Below are 12,322 nucleotides of genomic sequence, written 5' to 3'. Positions count from 1 at the left end.
TTCCGCATTTGGATCGACCAGAGATTTCTATTATTTCAATATTATCAATCGGTTCAATGACTTTACATTTAGCCGTATGAGATGATACTATTTGTAGTATACAACGTCGATTTGACTTTCCTTCCCTCTGATGAATGTTCGTTGATTGGTCTTGGTTTTTTAACTCTTTGTAAAATTTTACAAACTTTTTACCTTTTTTCATGTTTTCTGACATAAATGCCTCAACACATCGCTCGGATAATTGTAAACCATTCTGCAAAAATCCTGTTTCAACAAAGTGTGTGCTATCTTTGTTTTCTTTGTAAAACTCGCGGCTTTTTTCGTAGAAAGATTCCTCATCATCTTCACTGTCAGCCTCATTCTCACTTGTTGAATAATTGTTTGAACTTACAATATTTGAATCAGAATCGTTTTGTGAATCTGTAAAGCTTTCGTCACTCTGGCGTTTCCAATCTAAACACTTTCTTGTCTCCTCGACACGATCATCCCAGTCGGAATCAATTCTGCCATCATATTCTTCTTCAAGCTTTTTTTTTCGTCTTTTCTTTTTGGTGTGGTAAGTTATTTGATCTCCTCCCCTCAGCTCTGGACAACTTCTTTGTGAAATTTCACTCCCTGAACTGTCAGCATCACTCTCATAAATGCTTAATGATGATCTCTGTAGTTGACTTTTTGGACCTAAAAAAAATTTGTACTCAAAGGATTGGTATTATATGTAATATTGTAAGCGATATTTAAATAAAATAGTTTGAATAGAATTAAGTAACCAGATAAACATGGATTCTCCCATTTGTCTTTATAACAATATCGGTTTCAATTCATCGTATTTATATCATCGAACCGATTTAGTAAAGGATTTGTACATGTCTTGAGCAACACAATGGTTGTCATTAGTACTATTTTTGATAAGTGTTTTTACTCTTCTAGCAACTGAGTTTACTGCAATATATTTAGTTGGCTTCATGTTGCCTTTGATATAATCTAGTCTTGTTTGTTTTTATTTTCAAATTTCATATGTAGGTGTTTTAGTATCCTCGAAACAACGTCTTGTATTTTAAGTTCCATATCTAACATTCGATAATGTCTAATTTGTAACGGCTATTAACATCTGTCGATGATTTATGAACTGGATAATGTGTAAGAGGTGGATCGGAGTTAGCTACCGATTAGACATGTTATGGTCCTTATCACTGTCTATAATTCATTGGCATATGTAGCTACAATTTTCTTTAAATGAGCAGGAAATCTGACCGTTCCGATGTACCTGAGATCAACCACAGTATTTCGGCATTATTTAAATGTTCTATGTAGTAATTTTTTAAATGTTATTTGTCCTTTTGTTTTCGTCGAACTAGGAAATGGGTCTAAACAAACATATGAAAACCTCTGCTAATTTTGATATTACTAACCGTTTCACAGATGATAGCGGATATGTTCCAAATGTCTCTCTATCCCCGAATGTCACCTACCGAATTAGACTTATTACCGGGTTTGTACTAACATGAGCAATACGACAGATGTGGAGCAGGATCTTCTTACCCTTCCGGAGCACCTGAGATCATTCCCAGGTTTTGGTGGGGTTCGTGCTGCTCAGTCTTTATTTTTCTATGTTGTGTTTTGTGTACTGTTGTTTGTCAGTTGGTCTTTTTCTTTTTTAGCAATGGTGTTGTCAGTTTATTTTCGACTTATGAGTTTGAATGTCCCTTTTGTATCTTTCGCCCTTTCTTTTACTCATATATCTTTAACATTGTTGTATCTTTTCTCTAGAAATTTTGTTTATTTAATAATTTCAATATGGAGTAACTTCCATTGTATATAATACATACGTATGTGTTTTCTTCTTGCTTTTGTGCTATGGTGCTGTCTAAAATTCTCCAAGTATCGATGTTGCTGAAGAACAATATGATATAAATCATTAAGCAAAGCTTGATGGGTGGATACATGTTTAACGTCTAGCAGCAACTATATATTACTTGCCCATTCAACAGATGTGTTAGTTTGAATAGTTTGTACTAGACAGACATGCTTACAATGACTATTTGTGTCACTTTAAGGATTAAAGGCAGAGCTGATTATCGCAAAAGAATAAATTTAGGTTATACATTGATTGATTTCAGAATCAATGTAAAAATGATTTTCGAAACGTTTGTACGTTGTTATTTACTAGTTATTCACAGTAAAATATGATATAAAAAAACTGATTAAATGTATCAGGCTAATATTTTTGTAAGCCAGAAGCGCGTCTACAAAAGACTTAACAGTGACGCTCGGACAAAAAATAGTAAAGGCCAAATAGAGTACGAAGTTGAAGAGCATTGAGGACCAAAAAAAAATATTCGAGTTAAGTTATATGTGAAGAGCCAACAGACATAATTGTCTTAATACCAATGAACGAATAAAGCATCAGGCATTTATCTTCCGCAATTTGAACAGCACATTTTTGACGTTTATACAGTTTGTATTTTGTTTTTGAAATGTGATCCGAAACAAGATTTTGCAAAAGGATGTTAAAAGATCTACGTGTCGGTAGCGTAGTAAACAGGAAACTAAAATGCTATTTCAATGAATTTGACTTTTGCTCTTCATTGAAGTCTGTACGGTGACCTTTATATTTGCTTATATTCTTGTCCGTTGGTCTTTTAAAGGACACAGTTGTCTCATTGCCAATCTCAAGACATCTTCTTTATTCTATATTCATGCGACATTTTAAGACATAAGTTCTTAAAATGAAAATCAAAATCAAAATTCATGTTTGAAAAGACGATAATTCAAACTTTTACTTATTGAGCAAATTCGTAACTCCCACGGGTAGAAACAATTCAATCTCGCATGAAAATTTTTGATTAAATTTATACAAGCTGAATAGGTAAAAATGAAAACAATAAAGTTGATTTGATAAAACTTGGTGTCACCAGTTGCACGCGATCGTTTGTGGAAATTAGAAATTTAAGCAGGAATTGTTGAAACTCTAATACTTTTATACGGAAAAAATGCTGGAAATGCAATTAACTCTTAAAACCAGTCGTAATTTAATATTATATTTCTTTTTTTTTTTTAATTCATGAACAAAATGTCTTTTCTTGTTTTATGGATTGTTAGGTGCTGTCTCAGACGACAAACATCGTGATCACAATAAGAAAATCTCTCCGGCATTTAAGCAAGAGAGATATCTCATTCTTAAGCGAATGACACCAATAACCAATATGAGTTTGAATATATCTTTGATATCTTTTGCCTCACTTTTATAGTGTTATTTTCATTTCATCAAAAATGATACATTCCTTCAAAGTTAATGTGAAACTTATTACTCTGCGAGCGGTTTTAATCGGATGTGCGCATCTGGTGCACTAAAATTGGTACCGTTCGTGTAATTACATTCCTGTGCAGGAACGTTTCTAGCAACGACTGCATATGGAGTTTATATCTTCTAATTGAAACACTACTCCAGGGTTTGGGTTTTCAATCATTGTATCTTTACAATTAAGCATTTGAAAATAGTGTATCTTCTGTTAAATTGAAAGTCATCACTTCAATTAACCTTAATGAAATATCTGTGTCACAGATGACCATGATATGTTCCACCTGTCTACTTTTTCCCAATTTTGACATTTCGTATGTCTGTTTTCTGGTAATGTAACAGGAGGGTAACAGGCACTGCTTACATTGCGGAGGTACGTAGGTTCACTCCTGATTTTGTTTTATAAGTGTTCTGGTTGCATTAATCTTGGGTCGGTTTTTATATTGTATCTGTTTTGTGCTTTTATATTTCAAATTTCAGATTTATTTTTTTTCTAAATTATTTCTTTTTTTTTTATAGATAAGTTTGCGGAAGGCAAGCTTACTACGTTGAAAAAATCCAATTACATCATGAAATGAATTAATAAAATTTACAAAGTGAACTCTCCTCGATCTGTGCTTTGCCTAACAAGGTTTTAACTATATATACCTGTTCAACTGCTTGTATATTAGTTCCCTCTAGCCATTCATTTTCTCTTGTTTCTTCTTGAAGACCAAACAGTCTTTTAGCCATGCTAACCACTCCTTTTATTTGATCCTTATTAAAAGACACAATAGATTGAATTATCATATTACATTCAATTTATATTTAGTAAGAGTGATAACTTATATTTTTATCTCAACTAAATCAGTTTTTTATCTAAAATTTCATTATCTGATAGATCATCTGAATAACGTTTGATTGACTTGAGGTTAAACTACGTTTACAATTTACATTTTAGCATTTTTTCATGAAGTTTTTAAATTACTAATATTAGCCTACAACGGCGTTTTGCATTAGCGCCAATCTACACTTCATTTGAACTAATATTTTTTTTTCATTTGCGCTAATTTTTTTCCCTTTCATTTACAATTTACAGGTAAACATAAGTCATGAGACATATAAGTTGTACAGAATGTATCGATGTATAAATAACAAAAATACCCCTTCTGTCTGCCATCAGGTCCTGGACACCACGGGGAGGTGGAAGTGGGATTTCGAGAAGGATAAGTTTATTGTAAAAGTTTCTAAAAATATATACATCACACGTAGAATAGCACTTTTTATATAAATAAGTAACAGTTTGACGTCAAAAGTACATTTGCACATTTACAAGTCTGTCCTAGCTGAGTATTTGCATGCAACACACCTGATGACCTGTGACCTTCTGATATATTTTCTACTAAACATCCGATACTTGTTACTAGCATAGTACATTTTTCTTGCTGCTGCCGTCTCAAAAGATCTGCTTTTTACATAAGTTGTTACCTGGATTTTCTTTTTGACATTCATAAAAATGCAAATGTTCGGAACTGTTCATTGCAGTGCGAGTGAAACGATTCGGGGCCATTGTTGATTCTTTTACATTTTTGACAGGCGCTGCTGCCCAAACAATAGGCGGATAACGCGAAACAGGAGACATATATGTATTTAGTTCATAATCTGCAAAATCAACACACTTTTCATTAGGTTGGTGCCTCATAAAGCACAACTGATCGATTTTTTGCCACCAGTTTTGTGCAAGATGAAAACGACAATACTCTACGTTGGGTTAATTAAGTAATGGTAATTATATAAAAAGTATCAGATCTTACCAGTTCAATTTTGAATTGGCGCAAATGAAAAAATAATAATTGGCGCAAATGAAAAATTAATAATTGGCGCAAATGAAAAATTAATAATTGGCGCAAATGAAAAATTAATAATTGGCGCAAATGAAAACTTTATTTAGGCGCAAATGAAACAAAAATGCTTTTTTCAAAATTGGCGCAAATATCATACGCCCGCCTACAAAGGGTTTTCTCGGTCTTATTATTTTCAGCCGATTATCGTCCATTTTATAACAATTTGGTAAATAAAGATTCTAGCATTGTATTAATGAAATACTAAATTGTACTATGTGATGTTTACTATATTTAATGTAATATTGATACCTATAAGCTGTATTGCTTTCGGAATAAAGAATATATATATTTACAGTGAAAAAAAACTTTCTAAAAACAACAATTTTGAGTGCTATTTAAACCACAAGCCCTTCTATTATTGGATAAACGTTTCTCTAATGATTATAAAAATAATGTCATATTTGATAAACTAAACTCCTTTTCGAGTGCCTCTATTCCTGCATGATTTCTACGTCATACAATTACGAAATTGATGCGCAAACACTTCACCTGAAAATCTCTGGATCAAAAATGGAACTTTTTCCGCTTTTATGTAGTTATAAATTTCTCCAAAATCTGTTCATTCATCCTGATAGCTGATATAGGTAATGACTTTTTTACTTAACCAATGATTTACTAAGATCATCGGAAACCACACATTGATTAGATTTGTTTTTTTTTTTGTCATTAATAGTTGAACATCCTCAATAAAAAAAAATCCAAAAAGCTTAGTGTATTTCACTCGGTTTTGGTTTGTGACCCGGATTTGTTTTCGCTTAATCGATTTATGACTATTGTAAAAGCAGACGAAGAATGGTTCAAGTTATTCAAATGGACCCTTCAAAAAAGATGACAGGAGATGCTGTAAACAAAGGCAACAGTAGTATACCGCTGTTCAATAGTCATAAATCGATTAAGCGAAAACAAATCCGGGTCAAAAACCAAAACCGAGGGAAATACATCAACTATAAGAGGAAAACAACAGAACAACAGAAACACTGAACTGCAACAAACACAAACCAACATACATAGAAACGGACTTTTTAATAACAACTGCCATATTCCTGACTTGGTACAGGACATTTTAAGAAAAAAATGGTGGGTTGAACCTGGTTTTATAGCTAGCCAAACCTCCCGCTTATATGGCAATGTTAAAAATACCGCTAAAATGACAACATTACGTGACGGGAATACAGTACAAATAAACACAAGAACACCCAGGACAGAGAAACACATAAATGAATAATATAATAGTACATTACAACATGTAAACCACAGAATAACAACGGACACCTCCCATGAATCCACGACAGCACACCAGGACACCACGAACGAATTATAAACTGTACGTCACACGAATGTATCAACGCCACAAAAAGTGACGTATTTTTGTGACGTTTATATTATCACTGATAAATTTCTAAAATAGAACAGATTTGTTTTATTGTATACACGTACAAGAATATAAGATTAAAATTGTAATGGTGTTACTATATTTATTTTCTAACCATGACAAGAATATTGAAATGGAATTGTGTTTGTAATGGTGTTATTATTTGAATTTTCTAACATTGTCGGTTTTTCTTCTAAATCAAAACTGTGTATAAACAAAAAAATCCTGTGCATATAGTTGCTTTAAACTAAAAATCATATAAATGAAATAGCTGATTAATTATCTTAACTTTTACATACATATATAAAATAAAAACAAAATAACTGTAATATAAGACATGATCATGTAAGACCAAACAGTAAACACACTTGATTATATATATTCAATTTAGACTTGTATATAACATAAATCAAAAGCACTGTAGACGAACCACCGGTAATTCGACTATACTGACAAATAAGACATATGTGAAATGTACCGAAAATACAGAATTCAAACCACAAACGATAAGACATAACACAATATCCAACCAGACTTACAAAAGAAATATCATAGATACATGAATGTTGGATGTATAAATACCGAGACACGTCGTATCGCAATGCGAATTCACACTCGGCAAAACAGTCATATTGGGGAATAGGTCAAGTTCGGTACTTAGCAGACCAGACGGGGAAGATGGTAAACCACAATCTAAGACGTGGTAAAAATGTCGTTAGTTAGTTTAGACACAGACACATCGTATAGATCAACCAATTCGTGATGGTGTCCATAAAGTTACGTAGTGTCATTTTTAACTCCTCATAACTATGTTGGAGCAGTTTCTGCGTAAGGAGCACACTCCTGTACATGAAGTCCGTATAGTGTGAACATGCACGAGCATAACGTATTAACTGAGATATGCAAACACCATACGATTCGGCAGAGGGTATATTACTGCTGAGAAAGGGGAAATTGATAATTGGGAAGTTAAAATCATCCCGTTTGTTATAGATTTTAGTGTGAAGTCGTCCATCAGCGTCAATATTGAGATCAAGGTATGAAGTAGTCCTTCTTGTATCAGTAGTATCCTTAATTTCAAGTTTACTGGTTTATATGAGATGTAAGTACTGACTGAAATATGGGTTATTCAGTGATAGGACATCATCAATATAGCTAAAAGTAAAATTAAAGAATTTCGCAAGGTGCTTTTTCTTTTTGTCTTTTAAAAGGTTCTGAATGAATTCTGCTTCACACAAGTACAAAAACAAATCGATCAGTATGGGTGCACAATTAGTACCCATTGGAATACCGACTGTCTGTTGAAATATCAAACCTCCAAACTCAATAAATATATTGTCGATCAAAAAGTCCAGCATTTTTATAATATTATCAGCAGTGTATTTTCTGATAAAACTGTTCCCAATCTTTATGTCAATTATAGTTTTTAGATTTCAATTCGTAATATTCGCTATGCAAAATACCTTTACTTAGGGTTGTCCTATAAGAATAAATTATAGACAGCTTCAGGAAACAATAATTTTCTGTAAAACGTTTGCGTTCTACCTCAAGCATCTGAATTCCATACAACCCTAAATAACTGCCGTGAATTCCCTTTTTTTTTAACATACAGTGCACACAATTACGACGCGTGTATAAAAACGTTGCGAACATTCAAGGTGTATCAATGTAAAAAATGACACAGCAATGTTGTTAAATGGATTTCAACACGAATGCATTAGTCCTGGCAACGTTTTAAAAAGCAGGAAAAAAGCAGTTACTAATCAAAACAAGTTTAACAACAACATATGTCGTACGTATGCCTCAACCGTTAATTTTGAAAATAAAAAAATGATACAAATCTGTCAAAAAGCATTCTTCAGATGTTCAACAAGTATAGTTTGAAAGACATTAGTTTTTTTATTGTGTCTTACATATTTCCTTTATGGTTCAAACTCCTTACATGTCATGCATATCTGTAAAAATAAAAACTGTAAAACGGCCTCATCTTGAAATGATTTCTTACGAGTTGAAGCTATCCTCGAATAATATTTTGCTACAAAATATATAAAAAATGAAAACAACACTTTATAAATTCATGCGTCCGAAGCGCTTTTCTGGATTTAACTTCATCAGGAACGCTCAAGGCCGAATATTTGAAAGCCAATGATGTATAAGGACCGAAAACGTTGAAGAAATATAAACCAAAAAGGAACTAAAATAAAACTCTGTGTGTAAATTGTAGTGACCTCACATCTACACTTTTGTTCTTACGAGTGCAGAAATAATAATGTTATTCATTTATCAATATAACTACATGTAATATTAGTTGTTAAGGATTGAAACATTTAACTACATTTGCAATTTCAGGGCCAGATAATGGCTATTAATATATCTCCTCCTTTATGCTACTGTGACAACGGGTCACGCAAATAATTTATAAAATCAAGAGGTTTCTTATAGTCAGGCGCCCGATTTTATTGACAATGTTTGTATATTTGAGACAAAAATCAGCGTCAACTGTGTCTCGGATAATGCTGTTTTTCTTAGATGGATAATATACAATAGCACCCTCATACAGCTGTATATTTATAATATTACCCTGGAAGGACATCGATTACTTATAATAACTAACAACTTACAAGATAATTGAACACTTTTTAAAAGATTTCAAATAACTATTGTTGATGACATATTGTTGACCTGTAGAGATCTAGTGATAATTTGTCTCATTGACAAAGAACCCACTTCTCCTCTATCCATGTTGCCAGGAAATTATAATCAAACTACAAATATTTGGAATAATCTAACCCATTGTAAATTATTCAAATAATTTAGCTAATCTGCAATCAATTCCATCTTCATGCCTAATATATCATGTACTGTGTTAACAACTCTAGATTCTACTGACGAGGAAAGGTAACACTAGGTAACCGAAAGCTGAATTTTTAGTTCAGTCTAGGTGACCGAGTGGTCTAGAGCGCTAGACACAGTGCAGGGGTGTTGTCTCGATATCCCAATAACATGAGTTTCAGTCCGGGCGAGGAAAAAACAAAAATTTGCTTCCGCAAATTTGCAGATTTAACATTATTGTGCTGATATTTACAGTAATTATGAATATAATATGTGTTTTCAGCCGTGTATCACCTTCACTGGTGATCCAATGGATGGATCTGTCCTAGAGTTGTCACTTGTTTAGACGTTCTTATCAAAATAATTATTTCTCTGACTGCATCATACGACCCTTTAGTACAGATAACTTAGCTAATCTACAATCAATTCCATCTGCATGCCGAATATATTATGTACTGTGTTACAACTCTAGATTCTTTTTACGAGGAAAGGTAGCACTAGGCCACAGAAAACTGAATTTTTAATTCAGTCTAGGTGGCCGAGTGGTCTTGAGCGCTGGACACAGTGTAGGCGGTGTTGTCTCGATATCCCAATAGCATGAGTTCGAATCTTGGCGAGGGAAGAACAAAAATTTGCTTCCGCAAATTTGCAGATTCAACATTGTTGTGCTTATATTTAGAGTAATTTTATATATATATATATATATATACAAGTCTAAATTGAATATATATAAACAAGTCTAAATTGAAAACAAAGTTCAATTCTATGATTGCGTTGGATAAAAACCGCAATTTTTATACGTGTCCATGCAAAACAAATTTCTTGGTAGAGGGGTCATAATACAGCACAAACAACAATTTCCAAATGACCAAAAAAGTAAAAAGTATATTTTAACAAAGCGCATTTGACTAACAGGTCGAACAACTGATGTTCTTAAACCTTGCTGATTGTCATTGGCGATTGCCAAATAAACGTATCACCAGATGTAACAAATGGATCTTAATTATTAATTTACTACCAAACAGAAAACAATAAACTTGCGGAAAAGATGGTAGACCGAAAACATGAGGTGCAAAAATTTGTACACCATATCCGGATTTCGACAATTAATGTCTCTTCAGTGATGTTAGGAATCGAAACGGTATTTGGAAGGCCATATAATTTACCCCAATTTAGGATAGACTCTTGAATTTTAAAGAGTCGAAATAGGATGAACGGATCATATAAACCCGAAGGAAAATATAATACAGGCCCAAACGAAAAAATATAAACAAGTTTAAATTGAAAACAACGTTCAAACCTATGATTGCGTTGGATAAAAACCGCAATTTTTATACGTGTGCATGCAAAACAAATTTCTTGGTAGAGGGGTCTAAATACAGCACAAACCTATTTATATATAACTAACCATTACCTTAACGTGCCTACGTAAACAAAACAAAACAACGCAAATTTATAGTTAAGTTCTTCAGTCAATTTTTTTTAATTAACGGTATGTAGCGAATCTTTAATTTATAATTACATTGGATAATTTCGAACATATTCGGATAGAAATAAAACTACTTGTGTCGGTACGAAACGAATGCCTTGCCTGCAGCCTAATTTATTGTACATTTCTAAGAATATATATGAAAGGGGTGGTATACCAGGAGAGGTAAATGTAAGGACAAAGGTATATATATCCTTCTTATAAGAAAACCTCTTTCGAAGCGAAATACATTTATTTTTTACAGACAAGAACAACTATTTTGCAATGAATTGGTATAATCTGATATTCCGATGAAAAGGCGGAGCTTCTAGAAATAAATGCAAGCAGACAAAACGTTGCAGCAAATATAGTGAACTATTTAGAGGAGCTTGCTTTGATAAAAATATAGAGTTTACTGCTTGAAATCAGTGCAAAGAAAGACAACTTTGCAGAAAATATAGCAAACTATTAAGAGGAGCCATTTTGATAAAACTACTGAGTTTTGTTTTCCTGAGAATGATTGAATCGACATTGGAAATCTATCATCAAGTTAAAATATATACACATAACAAAATGATTGATTATTTTTAAAGATGATGTAATTTGATAATGTGTTTTTAAAAGGATATGTTAATCTTTAGTCGAATTGATAGTTAATAAACACTTCACTGGTTCTTTTTATGTTGATTAAAACGTATACATTTTTAATACAAAGCCTTTTCGTAGGTTTTGAACAAAGACCAAGTCAGATCACGTCAAATGAAGGTTTTACGTGTACATGATTATCTACTAATTTCATAAAAATGTATACTACTAATTCAGAACTTACCATATTGTTCGCATTTCTGTGTTCAAAATCAAGAATTTGATTGCAACCAATCTATTAAAACCAGTTTTTACAGGTGTTTCTAATTTCGAAAAGATCTGAATTCTGAGAAAACGAAAGTAAAAATAGAATTGAAGAAGAAAGAAACGTCATTACGTCATAAATATAGATTTACAGACCTTTACCTGACTGAAATTGTTCCCTGTTTCGATCTTAGTTTAAACAGTATTTATTAATGAAAAATTACAACAATAAAGTATTACAATGTTACATGAAATTCAAATATGGGATTCGGAAACATGTTTGGAAAAACTTTTATAGATCCGTCTCCCCGATCTTGATGATTAACCCCTTCACCCGGCTTTGTATGTTACAATAAATACATTATCCAATGCCATCAAGACTCCATAGGTAGCGGTATAAAGAAAAGGAGCCATATTTAACATGGAAGTTTTAAGTTTCGGTGCTTTTGTTGGAAGACTAAATATTTTAAGGAAGGAGTTGGCTTCGGCGCACATCTAATTTTGCGAAAAATATGTGTGAAACAGTTATTTCATGTCAAATATATGTCAATTTTAACATGTTTGTATCTAAAAGTGACAGCAACGCAGAATGTTGTGTTCTTAAGTGTACTGATAATATA

The 12,322-nt window shown here is 32.6% G+C and overlaps 1 protein-coding gene across 1 annotated transcript in view; it reads right to left on the bottom strand.

Annotated features, from left to right (window-relative positions):
• LOC127727070 (helicase with zinc finger domain 2-like) overlaps window positions 1-11,778 on the bottom strand; it is a 29,345-nt gene extending 17,567 nt beyond the window's left edge. The window contains 5 exon segments of the mRNA XM_052234485.1: window positions 2-678; window positions 1,827-1,890; window positions 3,947-4,054; window positions 8,467-8,508; window positions 11,683-11,778. Of these exon segments, the coding sequence (XP_052090445.1) occupies window positions 2-678; window positions 1,827-1,890; window positions 3,947-4,030 (825 nt within the window). The 5' untranslated portion in view covers window positions 4,031-4,054; window positions 8,467-8,508; window positions 11,683-11,778.
• Window positions 11,779-12,322: the final 544 nt, after the last annotated feature.

This window comes from Mytilus californianus, unplaced genomic scaffold (genome assembly GCF_021869535.1).
Source record: "Mytilus californianus isolate M0D057914Y unplaced genomic scaffold, xbMytCali1.0.p SCAF_19, whole genome shotgun sequence".
In the NCBI taxonomy this organism is placed as follows: Eukaryota; Metazoa; Mollusca; class Bivalvia; order Mytilida; family Mytilidae; genus Mytilus; species Mytilus californianus.
Note: the sequence above shows the minus strand (reverse complement) of the source record. Positions and strands in the feature narration are given on the sequence as shown.